This window comes from Xenopus tropicalis, chromosome 6, assembly GCF_000004195.4.
Source record: "Xenopus tropicalis strain Nigerian chromosome 6, UCB_Xtro_10.0, whole genome shotgun sequence".
NCBI lineage: Eukaryota > Metazoa > Chordata > Amphibia > Anura > Pipidae > Xenopus > Xenopus tropicalis.
Window position 1 is genome coordinate 28,784,356 of NC_030682.2, and position 18,599 is coordinate 28,802,954.

Below are 18,599 nucleotides of genomic sequence, written 5' to 3' on the forward strand. Positions count from 1 at the left end.
CACATGCACACTGGCACCCAAACTGGGATATTGGGGTACAGGGTTGGACCGGCCCCCAACAGGGCACTGGATAAAAAGTGGTCCCTAATCCCCTAGTTGGAGCTCTATTCACCGGGCATGTTGGGGTGGGGGCCGGATTGCTGCTGCCCAGTAATGAGTAGGGGCTAGAGAAGAAGGTATTTAGACCCTTAAATCTTGTTACAGAAGTGGAATTACACAGAAATATAGAAAAAAAATGATAGATTGTCCTGAAAAAGATGATGTATAGTTTCCCTGTGCAAACTAAAATTACCCCTCAGGAAATGCCCCCAAAGTGAAATGGCATATGAAATGCAAAATCCTGCTGGTAAAATCCTTATTCCAAGGCTCATGTAGATTTGGGGCTGGGTTTGATGGCACCGACAAATTTACTAAGAGCTAAATGCAAATTCATAAAAAAAACATAGGGAAAATGACAAACTCTGAAAACTGTCTGCTTAAAATACAAATTCACAAAAGTGGAGATAGAGGTTTGTGAATTAAGTGGAAAATCCCACAAATCTATCTTCAATATTTTTCTCAAATTTTGTGAATTCCCCCCATCAATGTGTTTAATTTGCTCTCAGTTTAACCCTGCAATACCCAGGGCTGCCCTGCACTATTAGGAATGAATGGGAATAAATGTATTTAACATTTGCCCAGTTTGTGTTGCGACCCCTGACTGGACAGTGTTTTGGCAAATGGAACCTGACCACTTTAATGTTCATTTTGTATAAAGATGCAAAGGCAATTCGCTGCTCAGAGTTCATTAGTAATCCATTTAGATACATGAGCCGTGGCTGCTTGGGAATCAGTGTAGCCTGCAACATACTCAATACTGGGGCAGTTGTCTAGACAAAACAGCTAAATGGTTAGCGTACCCCCTGCTGAACTATATTCTGGCTGAAGAGTTACTGATAATGCATAGAAGTAGGGTGAATCTCCTGTACCATATACCAGCAGGGGATAACAGATAGCGCTCACAGGATATCGCCTGTATTACATACCATCTGGGCACTTTTATACGGCTCAGGGAATATCTCCATTACTCTCCTATCAGCTCCCCAGTGTAGATTCTGTTCTATGATTATTTCCATATATCCTAATCAAATTAATTACTAATAGTTAAATGTGTTTGATGATCAGAAACATTTTGTGTGACAAACATGCAAAAGAATAAGAAATCAGGAAGGGGGCAAATAGTTTTTCACACCACTGTATATCCTAATCAAATTCCCAAAAATAACCCTAAAATGCACTTGCACATTGTCCCTGTGCTGCAGCTCAGCTCACCTATCAATTGGCTTCTTATTGCCAGTAATAAGAAACGGATTTTTCCTGTGACAGTTGCTTTCAGCTGCCATAGACAGCACAATTCCCTTAAAAATGCAAAGAGAGGATTTGTGGAAAATGTAAATGCAGCCACTGAAAAAAAATCTGGACATCGCTCCACCAGCCTATTTCTAAAGGCTGATATCCTTACGTTGGAAGGTTATGTGACCGTGCCCAGGGCAGTCACGAGGCGGACCCCGGAGGAGGGAATTGAACCTGCAACCCCGTCGTCACAGGGCGGTCTCCCTACCCCTAGGCTATCCTACCTCCTCCCACTTATAGGATGTTTTTTATTTGCTACATAGTGGCAGTTGGTGTATCCTAACTGAGAAGCCTGCTGTTTGCTCAAGACCTATATAACTAGGGGGACTGTTTAATAAGTAGGGAGAATGAATCCTCCATTTATCAACATTCTCTGAGAAAGTTGATAAGTGAGCCCCGGGGGGGGGGGGGGAGGGCAAAAAGCCTCATTGACATTTTATAAGCAAGTAAAACACTGATTAAACAAAAAGTTGAATTGATATGTTTTATATAAAAAAAAAATGTTTCCCTCACATTTGCATTGTTATGCTAGTTTTAGCTTAATGAATGGGGCAATAATAACATTTTGAGTGAATATATTCATTTTTATTTAAAGGAAAATTAAAGCCTCCCAGGCAAAATTTTAGTTTTAGCAGCAGTGCCCCCTCTTTAAAGGACAAGGCAACTCAAAATATAATTTTTTGCCTAATAAAAGAAACCAAAATTCTAAGCAGCTTTGCAATATACATTTATTACAAGTTTGTAATGGTTTGTGAGTTATTTGTATATATAATTGCTATTACAAGCAGTGCTTGCCTGTCCCTTTCTATTCCCTGCCCTGGGGGCTCAGACTGGTGAAACAGTGTAACACAAGGCAGCAGCCTGACAGACCTGACTCGCTGGAGGAGACTGACCTTTGCAACATTGTTTAAAATGTAACAACCAGGAGTTCAGCAAATGCCGCTTTCAATAGCAATTACACTTACAAATAACGTTTAAAGCGCTACAAATTTTTAATTATTTCATATTGGAAAGTTGCTTAGAATTATGTTTTCTTTCATTATGCAAAAAATTATTTTTGGGGTTGACATGCCCTTTAAAGGGGACATATACCATAAATTTTAACAATGCACTAAACCATGTAAAATAATGTAAAATAGAAGTAAGTGCTTTTATTTTAATACCTTTGGGTTCAATTATGTCCATAACTGCTTGAAAACTGTGCTCTACCCAGACCTTATGCCGCTTCCGGTTTAGACTCTTCACTCTTCAGTATGTGGCTGGGGCCCTGGCCCTGATAGACTTCAGCAGAGCTACTTAAAGTGCAGTGAATATGCATAGAGTGGGCGGGGCTTAGCGATGTCACAGGCAGTCAGTTCCTGCTCTACTCGCTCCCCTCCCCCCGTGCCGGATTGCTGCTGCCCAGTAATGAGTAGGGGCTAGAGAATAAGGTATTTAGACTCTTAAATCTTGTTACAGAAGTGGAATTACACAGAAATATAGAAAAAAATGATGTATAGTTTCCCTGTGCAAACTAAAATTACCCCTCAGGAAATGCCCCCAAAGTGAAATGGCATATGAAATGCAAAATCCTGCTGGTAAAATCCTTATTCCAAGGCTCATGTAGATTTGGGGCTGGGTTTGATGGCACCGACTAATTTACTAAGAGCTAAAGGCAAATTCATAAAAAAAACATAGGGAAAATGACAAACTCTGAAAACTGTCTGCTTAAAAGACAAATTCACAAAAGTGGAGATAGAGGTTTGTGAATTAAGTGGAAAATCCCACAAATCTATCTTCAATATTTTTCTCAAATTTTGTGAATTCCCCCCATCAATGTGTTTAATTTGCTCTCCGTTTAACCCTGCAATACCCAGGGCTGCCCGGCACTATTAGGAATTAATGGAAATAAATGTATTTAACATTTGCCCAGTTTGTGTTGCGACCCCTGACTGGACAGTGTTTTGGCAAATGGAACCTGACCACTTTATTATTCATTTTGTATAAAGATGCAAAGGCAATTCGCTGCTCAGAGTTCATTAGTAATCCATTTAGATACATGAGCCGTGGCTGCTTGGGAATCAGTGTAGCCTGCAACATACTCAATACTGGGGCAGTTGTCTAGACAAAACAGCTAAATGGTTAGCGTACCCCCTGCTGAACTATATTCTGGCTGAAGAGTTACTGATAATGCATAGAAGTAGGGTGAATCTCCTGTACCATATACCAGCAGGGGATAACAGATAGCGCTCACAGGATATCGCCTGTATTACATACCATCTGGGCACTATTATACGGCTCAGGGAATATCTCCATTACTCTCCTATCACCTCCCCAGTGTAGATTCTGTTCTATGATTATTTCCATACAGTGGTGTGAAAAACTATTTGCCCCCTTCCTGATTTCTTATTCTTTTGCATGTTTGTCACACTTAAATGTTTCTGCTCATCAAAAACCATTAACTATTAGTCAAAGATAACATAATTGAACACAAAATGCAGTTTTTAAATGAAGGTTTACGTTATTAAGGGAGAAAAAAAACTCCAAATCTACATGGCCCTGTGTGAAAAAGTGATTGCCCCCCTTGTTAAAAAATAACTTAACTGTGGTTTATCACACCTGAGTTCAATTTCTGTAGTCACCCCCAGGCCTGACTACTGCCACACCTGTTTCAATCAAGAAATCACTTAAATAGGAGCTACCTGACACAGAGAAGTAGACCAAAAGCACCTCAAAAGCTAGACATCATGCCAAGATCCAAAGAAATTGAGGAACAAATGAGAACAAAAGTAATTGAGATCTATCAGTCTGGTAAAGGTTATAAAGCCATTTCTAAAGCTTTGGGACTCCAGCGAACCACAGTGAGAGCCATTATCCACAAATGGCAAAAACATGGAACAGTGGTGAACCTTCCCAGGAATGGCCGGCCGACCAAAATTACCCCAAGAGCGCAGAGACAACTCATCCGAGAGGCCACAAAAGACCCCAGGACAACATCTAAAGAACTGCAGGCCTCACTTGCCTCAATTAAGGTCAGTGTTCACGACTCCACCATAAGAAAGAGACTGGGCAAAAATGGCCTGCATGGCAGATTTCCAAGGCGCAAACCACTTTTAAGCAAAAAGAACATTAAAGCTTGTCTCAATTTTGCTAAAAAACATCTCAATGATTGGCAAGACTTTTGAGAAAATATCTTGTGGACCGACGAGACAAAAGTTGAACTTTTTGGAAGGTGCGTGTCCCGTTTCATCTGGCGTAAAAGTAACACAGCATTTCAGAAAAAGAACATCATACCAACAGTAAAATATGGTGGTGCTAGTGTGATAGTCTGGGGTTGTTTTGCTGCTTCAGGACCTGGAAGGCTTGCTGTGATAGATGTAACCATGAATTCTACTGTCTACCAAAAAATCCTGAAGGAGAATGTCCGGCCATCTGTTCGTCAACTCAAGCTAAAGCGATCTTGGGTGCTGCAGCAGGACAATGACCCAAAACACACCAGCAAATCCATCTGAATGGCTGAAGAAAAACAAAATGAAGACTTTGGAGTGGCCTAGTCAAAGTCCTGACCTGAATCCTATTGAGATGTTGTGGCATGAGCTTAAAAAGGCAGTTCATGCTAGAAAAACCTTAAATAAAGCTGAATTACAACAATTCTGCAAAGATGAGTGGGCCAAAATTCCTCCAGAGCGCTGTAAAAGACTTGTTGCAAGTTATCGCAAACGCTTTATTGCAGTTATTGCTGCTAAGGGTGGCCCAACCAGTTATTAGGTTCAGGGGGCAATTACTTTTTCACACAGGGCCATGTAGGTTTGGATTTTTTTTCTCCCTAAATAATAAAAACCCTCATTTAAAAACTGCATTTTGTATTTTCTTGTGTTATCTTTGACTAATAGTTAAATGTGTTTGATGATCAGAAACATTTTGTGTGACAAACATGCAAAAGAATAAGAAATCAGGAAGGGGGCAAATAGTTTTTCACACCACTGTATATCCTAATCAAATTCCCAAAAATAACCCTAAAATGCACTTGCACATTGTCCCTGTGCTGCAGCTCAGCTCACCTATCGATTGGCTTCTTATTGCCAGTGATAAGAAACGGATTTTTCCTGTGACAGTTGCTTTCAGCTGCCATAGACAGCACAATTCCCTTGAAAATGCAAAGAGAGGATTTGTGGAAAATGTAAATGCAGCCACTGAAAAAAAATCTGGACATCGCTCCACCAGCCTATTTCTAAAGGCTGATATCCTTACGTTGGAAGGTTATGTGACCGTGCCCAGGGCAGTCACGAGGCGGACCCCGGAGGAGGGAATTGAACCTGCAACCCCGTCGTCACAGGGCGGTCTCCCTACCCCTAGGCTATCCTACCTCCTCCCACTTATAGGATGTTTTTTATTTGCTACATAGTGGCAGTTGGTGTATCCTAACTGAGAAGCCTGCTGTTTGCTCAAGACCTATATAACTAGGGGGACTGTTTAATAAGTAGGGAGAATGAATCCTCCATTTATCAACATTCTCTGAGAAAGTTGATAAGTGAGCCCCGGGGGGGGGTGGGTAAAAAGCCTCATTGACATTTTATAAGCAAGTAAAACACTGATTAAACAAAAAGTTGAATTGATATGTTTTATATAAAAAAGTTTTTTACCTACATTTGCATTGTTATGCTAGTTTCAGCTTAATGAATGGGGCAATAATAACATTTTGAGTGAATATATTCATTTTTATTTAAAGGAAAATTAAAGCCTCCCAGGCAAAATTTTAGTTTTAGCAGCAGTGCCCCCTCTTTAAAGGGGACATATACCATACATTTTAACAATGCACTAAACTATGTAAAATAGAAGTAAGTGCTTTTATTTTAATATCTTTGGGTTCAATTATGTCCATAACTGCTTGAAAACTGTGCCCTACCCAGACCTTATGCCGCTTCCGGTTTAGACTCTTCACTCTTCAGTATGTGGCTGGGGCCCTGGCCCTGATAGACTTCAGCAGAGCTACTTAAAGTGCAGTGAGTGTGCATAGGGTGGGCGGGGCTTAGCGATGTCACAGGCAGTCAGTTCCTGCTCTACTCTACCACCCCCCCCCGGGCTGGATTGCTGCTGCCCAGTAATGAGTAGGGGCTAGAGAAGAAGGTATTTAGACCTTTAAATCTTGTTACAGAAGTGGAATTACACAGAAATATAGAAAAAAAATTATACATTGTCCTGAAAAAAATGATGTATAGTTTCCCTGTGCAAACTAAAATTACCCCTCAGGAAATGCCCCCAAAGTGAATTGGCATATGAAATGCAAAATCCTGCTGGTAAAATCCTTATTCCAAGGCTCATGTAGATTTGGGGCTGGGTTTGATGGCACCGACTAATTTACTAAGAGCTAAAGGCAGATTCATAAAAAAAACGTTGGGAAAATGACAAAATCTGAAAACTGTCTGCTTAAAAGACAAATTCACAAAAGTGGAGATAGAGGTTTGTGAATTAGGTGGAAAATCCCACAAATCTATCTCCACTTTTATTTTGTCTCAATATCACCACTTTTGTGAATTCCCCCCTATGTGGATAGCCCTTTAATTATTGGAATTGTTTATTTAAGCCAATCCTATCATTGCCAACACAGGGGCTGTTACATAACAGGAACAATTTTGTGCTTCCTGTGGCAACAGTTTGGGGAAGGCACTTTCCTGTTTCTTTAGGCCCCTGAAGGCAGTTTAAGTCCTGACCTCAATCCACCTGCACACCTGTAGCAGTGATCCCCAACCAGTGCCTCGGGGGCAACAAGTTGCTCACCAACCCCTTGGATGTTGCTCCCAGTGCCCCCAAACCGGTAATTTGGATCTCCATAACTTAAATTTTCTAAAAATAAGGTATGGAGATCCAAATTTTGATAAGACTCCTTAAACATTACATAAAGCCAATAGGTTGTTTTGCCTCCAATAAGGATTCATTATATCTTAGTTGGGATCAAGTACAAGGTACTGTTTTATTACAGAGAAAAAAAAAACCCTATTGGGTTTATTTAATGTTTAAATGATTTTTTTGGTAGACTTAAGGTATGGTGATCCAAATTTTGGAAAGACTCCTTATCTGGAAAACCACAAGTTCCAAGCATTCTATATAATAGGTTCCACATCTGTGGTTAACCTCCCTGCTTTGCTATTGAACTTTAAGACCCTATAAAATCAAATGGTGTTGTACGGCTCAGAGCAGTCACTTTGACATTGATCTCCATGAATAAATGTGTCAGGTTTCCTGCAGGATTCCCCTGTTTGACTTCCCATAAATTAAATATGTTACCTACTTCTGTAGTCACTTCTAGTATGATTAGGCTATAGTAATACCTTCAGTTTATTTGGCTATAGGCAAAGAAAAAGAAATATCGTGCAAAGGTGAACTTCCCATTTAAGTACAGTAGTAGAAATATTGGTGACAATTAGAAAGCAAACTGATGAATGCAGAAATCTGAAAGGAACGTTCCAGCTTATTCTTGGCAAGTGATATGTTCCCAGTCTGTTGTATCTTTTCCAAACTTGGTTGTTTTCTTCTAAATAATTTCTAGATTGTGTTTTAAAAATGTAGAGCATTGACAGACTAGGAGTGACTCATTGTAATTGCATCCATGGATTGATTTTATTCCTTCCAGGGAGCTTTACATTTCACAGAAAAAACTATAGGAAAAAAATGTAAACTATTTAATTTATCAAAATGTCAGGTTTTCTGGTTACCCACACAAGTGGCTAAATGTAAATGGCTTTTTTTTTTGTTTCTTGCAGGCAATTTGGATCTCACAGGGCAGAAGCAGGTGTTTAAAGCTGAGAACAATCCTTGGGTCACGCCAATTGCTGATCAGTTCCAAGTGGGAGTGTCTCATGTCTTTGAATATATCCGCTCAGAAACCTACAAATAGTAAGTTTTATTGCATAAAAACACGTCTTTTAAGTAGAGACGCCTGGAAGGAAAGTCATGTGTGTATATTTTTCTGTGTGTATTAGGTACAAGTATAGGGTCTTTGATCCAGAATACTTGGAACCTGGCGTTTGCTGGATCCATAATTTGGATCTCCAGACCTTAAGTCTGCTAAATATCATTTAAACATAAAATAAACCCAGTAGGATTGTTTTACCACCAATATGGATTCATGCAGCTTAGTTACCATCAAGTACAAGGTGCTGTTTTATTAATTTTCTTAAAATGGTCTCTGTGGGAGATGGCCTTCCCATAATTGTGAACTTTCTTAATAACAGGTTTCAGGGTAAGGCATCCCATACCCATACTGCTTTTTTCATCTCCTTGGTTAGTTACAGGTTACAGGTTGGTTGGAGAGCAAAACATGGAAAGTTTCATTCTCCACAAATGGAGCCATTATGTAAACCCACATAGGGTGTATGTAAGATTACAGATGCTTTCTACTCTTTGTCTGGCTAACACAGTGACCATAGACTCCTCTTTTATACACACAACGAATCATTTACAGACTAGACACCAAATACTGTACTACATAGATCCTGAAATAATTCACTGTGGAAGGCTTGGCGCCATCCTGGGGCCTGGGGACTCACCACCTACCTGAAATCATTAGGACCCACCTAGAATAACAATTACTCAACAGACCTGGAAAACGGGGGTGTCAGAACCTCTAACCCAAATACCACTCCCCGTCCCCCCTTCCTACCCCATGGAAACTTTGACAAGCAGCTGTATCATCTAAGATTTGTATATCATTTTCTGAATTTACTACTTCTGATTTTTTTATATTGTAAAACTTACCATATATACTCGAGTATAAGCCGGTCCGAATATAAGCTGAGGTACCTGATTGGAAAAACTGGAAAAAATTATTGACTCGAGTATAAGCCTAGGGTGGTAGTGAGTTTTTTTTCTTTCTTCTATGCCGTACTGTACTGTATGTGTGTAATTTTAAATTATGGTAATTAATAATTAACAGTATTCACCTGTATTAGCAATGCTGATCACATGATATGGATATACCTGATCAGTATTGCTAAAACTGGTAAATACTGTTTACCAGTATAAAGACATATTTCAAATAAATACTGTACTTAGTACTGTACTAATTATAGGTAATTATTGATTGTTTGAAGTTAAACACACATGACAGATCTGAACATCTGCTTTTCTACTCTCGGTAGTGGATGGATTTTGCACAGAACAGCTGGCTTCTTCCAGTGAGGAGAACCAGCCGCTTTGTGTGTCCTAAAAACCCTGTATCTTGTATTGCACCCAACTCGAGTATAAGCTGAGGGTGACTTTTTCAGCACATTTTGGGTGCTGAAAAACTCGGCTTATATTCGAGTATATACGGCAATAAAGATATCCTTAACTTAAGGTATTGTTTAAAATGTGGAAAGCAGGATGCAATGGACCCAGTTCCCAATTTTTTTTTCACTTCGCCCTGCCTTCTATGCTATATACATTGCTGCAAGTCCCTGGGTTCCATTTCAGAGCATAGACACCTGCATCCTCTGCCTTGAATACGGCTCTGTAGTGCTGTATGCTGCATGGGTCACAGACAGGACTCACATAGAAACTTACATGTGCTGTACATCACCATCTACTGGTCAAAACAACTCAACAGTCCCCATTTACAGTATTCCCTCACTAACATATAGTATTAGTATTAATCATTTGTCCCATTCCTCTTCAAAATAAGAAAAATTATAAAAATACCAGTATTAGATAAAAGACAATCAATCATATATAATATGCACTTATCTTGTTGATGTGAGGAGTCCTGAGCTCATTGCTTTTGTGTGTGAAGGACATGCTGATAGAAACTGAGAATCCCTAGCTAGGCTCAAGGGAAGCAGAGCTTTCCCTATGTAGCACAGCACAGCTCTGAAATCCCAAGAAGACATAACTGAGCTGTATGTAAAGCAATGTGTCTTTGGAGATCCCCCTCAGTTATTCCTAGAAGACCTAAGTAATAGCTGCTGAGCCAGAGTGCCTAGTTTAGCAGTAGAAAAGTGCTCTTGGTTCAGATTATGAAACAAAAGTACATTACATAAGTGCTCAGAGCAGCATTTTAAGCAAGTTTGCAGAGTTTTTTCACCCCCCCCCTCCCCTTTAACATTACCAGAGTTAGATTACTAAGCTTATTGAGCATAATCACTTGCATCCGATGCCTCATTTCTTACCGTTGCATTCCCTGCATTGTGGGAAATACCAAGATAGCTTTTAGACTCTATAAAAGTGTGAATTTCTTACATAACTGTTTTCTTAGCACAAAATGTTTGGGCAATACATTCTAGCCTTTTCTAACATCAGACAGCTTGTCTGGAGAATGTTTATAACAAGTTCACAAGAGATGCACGGCCGTGATGATCAGTCAGTAGTACAGAAGGCAACAAGGGTCACATCTTCTTATTTCTGCACATCCAGGGACTGGGAAATTTATAGTACGTGTCATGTTTTATTACAAAACAACGTAACGATTTGGGTCTGAATGATGCGAGGCAAGAAAAGCAGTGCATAAAGAATATTAAGCTTCTCCTATTTGCCTTGCTTAATACGGGGCCGGCTAACGTGACTCTTGGATTCCATTTTTCCATTCTTCTGTGAACACAAGAAGTCATAGAAGCATTCTTCTCATTAAGCAAATCACCAGGCTGAGGAGAAGTTGCTGTAATCCCTTCACAAGTCAGTAACCTTATGCTAAATTGACCACTTTGATGCAACTGAATCATCCAAGCAAGATCAGACGATGCAAGTTGACCCACTTGACAGCATGGAGGAGAGCGACTATTTTATTGATTGTGAAGGGATCCCGCGGGGAAGATGGCACAGTATTTTTAGCACTGATCATTTAAATTGTTCTCTTTTTTTTGAATACACAGATCTTAAGTACCTTTTATTTTAAGCCTCCGCTGTCTCTAAATCTCTAATTGCATGGGTTTCTATGAGGAAAGATAAAGTACGAAAATTCATTCTGCCATTAAATTCCCTTTTTTTAAGTGAAAGCAGTGCAGAACATCAGATCAGAAACAGAACAATCCAGCTCTTGTTGCCAGAAGGAAGGAATTTATGATCAATTAACTTAAATAAAACTGTATTCTCTTTTTTTTTTATTGCTGCTATCTGCAAAAATGGTAACGTTCAGCTTATTGTTTGAGAAAAAGGAAACGCCGGGAATGCAGAAATGCATCGGTGACCTGGTAGAGAAAATATCCCTCTTTTATTGTCAGCTCTGAAGAAGATGATACATGAGCACAACGCTTATTCTGTGCACATCGCATTGATTCTTGGCATGGTTCATTGTGTACATGTGGGCAGGGCTGCTGTGCTGCTTGGATTCAGAGAAGAAAACTTACACATTCCCTAGAGACTTCATAGTACCAGCATTCCTGGTGATTATAAGTGGGTGGGGTTCTGCCCATAATTGTCTCCGTTCCCTCAAGATAAGCAGGGTATTAGCTTCCACCTTGTATGTCAGTTTACAGATGGAGTCATAAATGTATTTAAAAAAAAAAAAAAAAAGGTAAATGCACACAGGGTGCAGGGAATATCCCTACATGTGAAGCTACACTCATCATTATGGGGAGAATAGCCCATTCTCTGAGCCATGTCTCACACATCGCTGATCATCCGTTAGTGGAGCCCAAATCTTGCTTATGAATCCAGTGGGGAATAATAATATAATAGTGGTTACAATCACTTTCTCTGATAGTGGCCATTAGAAATCCAAGTCAAAGAGGGGCAACTATCATTGCTTTTAAATAGAATGGACAAGCCTTTTAATGTATAATAGCTCTTTATACAAGCTCTTTAATAAGGTATATCCAATAGTTTTTTATACAAGCCCTTAAAGGAGGTATACCCAGTAGTTCTTGATGCAATCCCTTTAAAGGGGAGCTATAATTTTTTTTTAAATATATTAATTTAAAATTTCTGTACTCTAAACTCTGAAATCAAGTTACTGTTCACTATTCCCCCCCCCCCCTCATTATCTGTCTCTCTTCATGCAGGAGGCGGAACAAGATATTGCATATTTTGATTGACAGATCTGATATGTCTTTTGCGGGGTGGGGCTTTGGCACAAATTCTGTATGTACGTGTCATGTTGCATTCCACCTGCGTTCGGCGCTTACATGTGCCTGTGTCAGTACAGCCCCGTGACAAAGAATGGATTACTCCACCACAGGGGAATGCAGGGCCAAATGGCCGTCTGTACGAGCCCCTAGTAAAAAAAAAATACCCCCAAAGGGGTGTATTAGAACTAACTGTCAATCAAATCTGACTCCTTCTCCTGCATGAAAATAGAAAAAGAGACAGATACTGAGAGGAGGGGGTTAGTGAAGAGTAACTTGATTATTTTAGAGATAGTACACAAGTTTTAATTGATTATATATTTTTAAAGAAAAATCTTAATGTATAAGTATCTATAACTAAGGTATATTTATGCATAAAACTAGACACAGTAGTCCTAATGTTTGCCGTTGATATCTAGCCAGCCAACACAGGATCTAATAAGGCCGAACTGCTAAAAACAAGAGGCTCAGCTTCACAATTTGTTGTGTTTTATTGGACACACTCTTGTGGATTTGGTGTGAATAAGCATAAAGATAATGCTGCCATGTCGTTTCCGTCTATCCATGCCCAATACTGCATTGTAATCTCTAAACATCATGTCTGAAAAGTTGAACTTTATGGTGAATTAACTGGAAAACTGACTGCACAAAATATTTTGTCTTTTATCTGATGCAAACTATTGCAGCCTCTGCTGTACTACCCCAAATACAGGAGCACATGTGTCTCTTTCATATTTAACTTTTAGTGCAGAGTTCCTTATACTGCCAGCACTTGGTGGCTCTCTTGGAAATGCCATTCGGCTTTAGTGAACTCCCCACTCCTATTAGATTGAAGCAGCTGTTGCTCCTTGTGTATAGAACCTGTTTAAAGTGCCAAAACCTCGTGTTCTATTTCATCCTTAAACTGACAGTGCCATTCCCTGTAGTGTATGAACAGTTCCTCATAAATAAATCTATAAAACAAATGTTACATTCTGCTCAGGCCCCTTTAGTTATTCATTGAACGAAGGCCCACGTTTCAGGATTCAGAGCTTGTCTAGGCAATTAGTTTCCAGTTTTATAGGATTTTAGAATTAGATGGTTTGTGACCTGTTCATTGCAGCCAGCAAGTTTCTACTGATGATTGAAAACAAACGAGTCTGATGCTTTGGTCAAGTCCATTCCAGCAAAGCTGTGCGGTTCTGCCTAATTATTTATATAAGATACAGCAGCACAGATAGTTCGTATCAGATGCCATTAGAAAAGACAATTCTTATGAACAAATCTGAACTTTCAGCTTTCACTATAGTGCACAGTGAATGTGCTGGCTTAGGGGGGTGCAAGGAATTCCTAGGAAAAATACTAAAGATCAGGTGGATACTTTGGATCCACCTCAACGTGAAGTGGCACTTAGCTTTTCATAAAAGATACAAAAAAGATAAAAGATAAAAAAAAACACTGTCCCATAGAGCAGCAGCCATTTTTCTATATGTTCTCTCTATACCTAAATAGATCTCCTTTGGGTTCTTTGGTTCTATCCCACACTTCAAAAGTATACAGTCAGGTTAACTGTCTCTGGATAATATTGACCACACTGTATGAATATGTAAGCTCCACTGGGGCATATTGTGAATGAGGTAAGACTTCTGTTAAAGGAAAACTAAACCCTCAAAACAATGTAGGTCTCTATAAAAATATCTTGCATAAAACAGCTCATATGTAAAACCCTGTTTGATTGAAATAAACCGTTTTCATAAAAATATACTTCTTAGTAGTATGTTGCATTGGGTAATCCTAAAATAGAAAACTGCCATTTTATGTTCTAAGGGCCGCCTCCTAGGATCATACAATTCACAGTGCACACAAACAAACCAAGGGCACACATACATGCTAGACCCACCCCTTTACACCCACACTACTTCCTGTTACAGATAGAGCTGCATTATTTCCTGTCATGTGATCTCTGAGGAAGCACACAGCCCATCACTAAATGGTGGCTCAAGGGAAAGGATGTAAAAGGGCAATATTTACTGATATGTATATTCCAGTTTGGTGAGATTCTTCAATAGGTCATTTAATATGATATAAACTATCTCTGGTTTCAACCTAACTTACTATGTTACTCTTCCTGGGGAGATATATTTAAAATTAAATGCTATGAAATACGTAAGAGCCATATAAATAAATAAATATATATATAGTTTTTAAATGTACTCTTTTAGTTTGGTTTCCAAGAAGATCATCTAACAGACCCATCCATACCTAGCAGAATAGCTGTGTTTTTATGTGTACATTTACACAAATCCAGCACAGGCCGGCTAGAAGCACGGAGGTATAAAGTAGCACACATTTCATCATTACAGATATTTGTTTTCTTCCAGGAACCTATGGTAAATTCTTCATTGAAAACTGTTGCACCATCATAAATAGAGCCTATAACCTTGTCAGTATCATGTTTATATATCTGCTAACCTGCCTGCAAAAATGATTACTGTACACAGAGGAAGATACCAGGGAAAAAGGGGATGAATTAACTTCAAAAAAGACTGAGTGTTCATTGGAGGAAAGACTTTCTTGCTGCACTATAGAAATAAGAGCCTTTGCTGGAAATTATTTCTGTGCCTTGGGTCAGAGCTGTACATCGGGTTGCAGATTTGTGTAGATGCCTGAATGTAAAGACTGCAATAAAATCTTATCCTGTCTGTTCTGCCAAATGTGGAAAACAATACTGGCACAAAGGATAACTTTTCCATTGGACAGGACCCTATTTACCTCTTGTATCGGTTGTATGTGTATGTATAGTTTATATCAGTGTTCCCCACCCAGTGGCTCATGAGCAACATGTTGCTCCCCAACCCTTTGGATGTTGCTCCCAGTGGCCTCAAAGCAGGTGGTTATTTTTGAGTTTCTGGTAAGGAGACGTTTTGGTTGCATAAAAACCAAGTATATTGCCTTCTGTAGGCTGTCAGTCCATATAGGGGCTATTAAGTAGCCAATTATAGCTCTTATTGCTACTCCTAGAAACCTTTTTCATGATTGTGTTGCTCCCCAACACTTTTTCCATTTAAATGTTGCTCACGGGTGAAAAAGGTTGGGGATCCCTGGTTTATATAAACATTTATTATACAATGATGCAGAATAGGTTGGTGCTTTATAAATCACAGCATATAAGGCAGGTACTATATGAATGTAGTTACATAATTAGCATTTTTGCTTGTATTATTAAATGATATAACCACATCCTAATTGATGATTTAAAAACGATACATAATACAGATAAACAAAGATAACTTGCAAATGATATTGATGGATGATGTCATCAGTTATAATTGATGATCTGTGATGTAATTTCCTTCACATGACTCGCTTAAACTTGTGTAAAATCTGAGGATATCAGCAGCCACCTCGGAGTTCCATGATATGTATAAAAGCAATCGGCCTCTGGCCTTGTACCTTTATATAGTCATGCAGTATGCAAAGTCATGCAAAGGGGTTGTTCATCTTTAAGTTAACTTTTAGTATGACGTAGAAAGTGCCATTCTGAGACAATTTGCAATTGGTCTTCATTTTGTGTTACTGGTAGTTTTTTTTAATTATTTAACTTTTTTTCCTGCAACTCTCCAGTTTGGACTTTCAGGAGTTATCTGGTTGCTAGGGTCCAATGCACCTTAGTAACCAGGCTTGAGAAAGTGACTGATATATGAACAGTAGAGGGGGCGAGTAGGAAGTTAAGGAATAAAAAGTAAGAATAACAATAAAATTGTAGCCTCACAGAGCAATAGTTTTGAAAGAAGGAAGGAGTCAGAAGAGAAAAGCAAATAAATCAAAAGTTATAAAACATAAAAAATGAAGAACAAGACCTAAGATTGTTTCATATCATTAAAAGATAATTAAAGTTGAACTACCCCTGTAAGCCATAATATTAATAATGACATGTTTTTAAGTATAGACAAAATTAATATAATTGTATTAAGGAATTGAAACAGGTTATTGCTAAGCCATTAGCAAAGAAGGCAAGCGGTGATAATTATTCATTACTTATTATTAGCGAAATGCTGCTACTAAAAGCAATAGGTTTTCAGATGTTTCTTATTTTTCCGAATTGATGTTATGGTACACTTCTAGTATAAATCCTCTCTCCTACCTCATTCATACTGACTAATACTCTGTATATTCTGGTTTCCAAGGAGAAAAAAAATCTGCTGTCAATCTGTTGTCCAGCACTCATCATTATCCATCATTATACCGTGTCAATTTGATTTACAGTTCTAGAGAAGTAGTTAAGTGACTGATATCTGGATCATATTGGGAGTCCTAAAGGCCCGTGAGAATGCAGAATGTTGACAAGCTAAATATTCAGAGAACAACAACTTCCTAATGATTGCTATCTCCTTTTTGACCTCTCTTGTACTTTGAGCCAGAATTATGATGGAAAAGTCACCAATCATTACATAAATATTAGAAAGTTTGCTTCCCAGAGGACAGTCAACTAGCAATCAAGATTTCTGATGAGATAGATTCAGAAAGGAAGTATCGTCTTTCATATATTCATGTAGACTGGATGGAGAGAGAGCTATTGAAAATGACTTTCTTAAATTACCCAGTCAGAATTCTGTTGCTTTTAACACGTGGTGCTCTGTATATCTTGCATTGTATTGTTTTGTATGAACCAGCAGGACAACTCGTTTGGCATTGCTTTATACAATTAAAGAAAATACTTTTAGCAGTTTTCTTCCTTAGCAAATCAAGGTTAGCCATCTGAGAGAGACTTCATTTCAAAGTTATTATCAGTAAAGGCAGCAAGCCATTGCAGGGCATAGTAAGTTACCTTACAATCTTTTGGAAGGTTTAGTCACATATGTAAAAAATAGTGCTTTCTTCTAATTCTCTGCCATGCAATTTTGCATTTCTATATCTACACCAACCAAAACTGCTCAAATTGAGCGCACTGAGTCTGGGATCTGGCATTGTACCTGTAAGGCGCTGTGCTCCTGATGCATTCTAGATGGGGGTTGTGTTGCTTATCACTGTCAAGCAACCAACCCCTTGTTTGCACAAGGAAGTTTCTGTTTGATTATTACAGAATTGTCTTGCCAGGTTAACAGGATCTAGGGATTTACTCATTGGCACCTTTCAATAATCTAGTAAGTAGTCTTGAGAATCTAATCACCCTCTTCTGAATGGAAAATATGCTTGAAAAGAATAGTACCAAAAAGTTAACATTAAAAAAACATCCTGACATCTTAGTTCCATGTGAGTAAAGCATACAAAACATGCATAAACCAGGCTCTTTACTGTTCTCCCCATTTCTGAACTAGGTGTTTTCCTATACACTAATATAGTCATTACATTTGTGTCATTGCCATGGCAATGTTGTATACACTGTGATATTCCAAGTTCATCTCATGTTGGCCTTAACAACTAAAATACATATTATAGTTTATGTAACTTGATGGTGGACTACACCAACCGCCATAAGTAATAAAAGGCTTTGAGTTTGGCCAGGAGCAGTAACCAATAGCAACTAATAAGATGTTTGCTTTTAAACAGGTGACCAGTAAATGCTATATGCTGATTGGTTGCTATGGGTTACTGCTTCTGGGCAAACCTATTGCCTTTTATTACATAACCCGCTAAATGTCATAATGGAAATATGTGAACTGTTCCTGACATGAAAAAAAAGTTTACTTCATTTATTATTATATAATGTGGGGTAGCTGAAAGCCTTGTAATCATGTGACACATAACTTTCCTACTGAAGTGATGTAGCAAAGTAGGGGTAAAAAAAATTAGTAGATAAATATTCTAAAATGTTAATTGAAGGAGAAGTATGGAGTGGTATCATGCAAAAAAGTGAACTCTCGTTGCTAAGCAGTTTCTTTTAGAATTTGGTGGACATGTAGCCCTATATAATGGATCAACAGCATAGTTTTGTTTTGTAGCCAAGCTTTCCTCATACATTGAGAATTTCCCTCCTGAAACTTGATGTCCCCACAGCAACTAATGAGAAAATTGATCTAGGTATGTGGTACAGATTCTACTGACTCTGCAGAGCGCAGGATTGCTCCAAATAAAGAACAAAAATGTAAGCCTTGCATCTAAATTTCCCCAATAATTGAGTCACCTAAGTAATCCATCTTTTTACTGATAAAAGTGTATCCTTATGGCAAGTGTTATGATGTGCTGTAACTAAAGACATCCATTTACAAAGATGCT

The 18,599-nt window shown here is 38.6% G+C and overlaps 1 protein-coding gene across 5 annotated transcripts in view; it reads left to right on the forward strand.

The window, feature by feature from the left end:
- The window catches only part of rsu1 (Ras suppressor protein 1), an 87,392-nt gene that overhangs the window by 43,166 nt on the left and 25,627 nt on the right, over positions 1–18,599 (forward strand). For all 5 annotated transcript variants that reach the window (XM_012964632.2, XM_012964631.3, XM_012964634.3 and 2 more), the window contains 1 exon segment: positions 8,133–8,265. In XM_012964632.2, the coding sequence (XP_012820086.2) occupies positions 8,133–8,265 (133 nt within the window).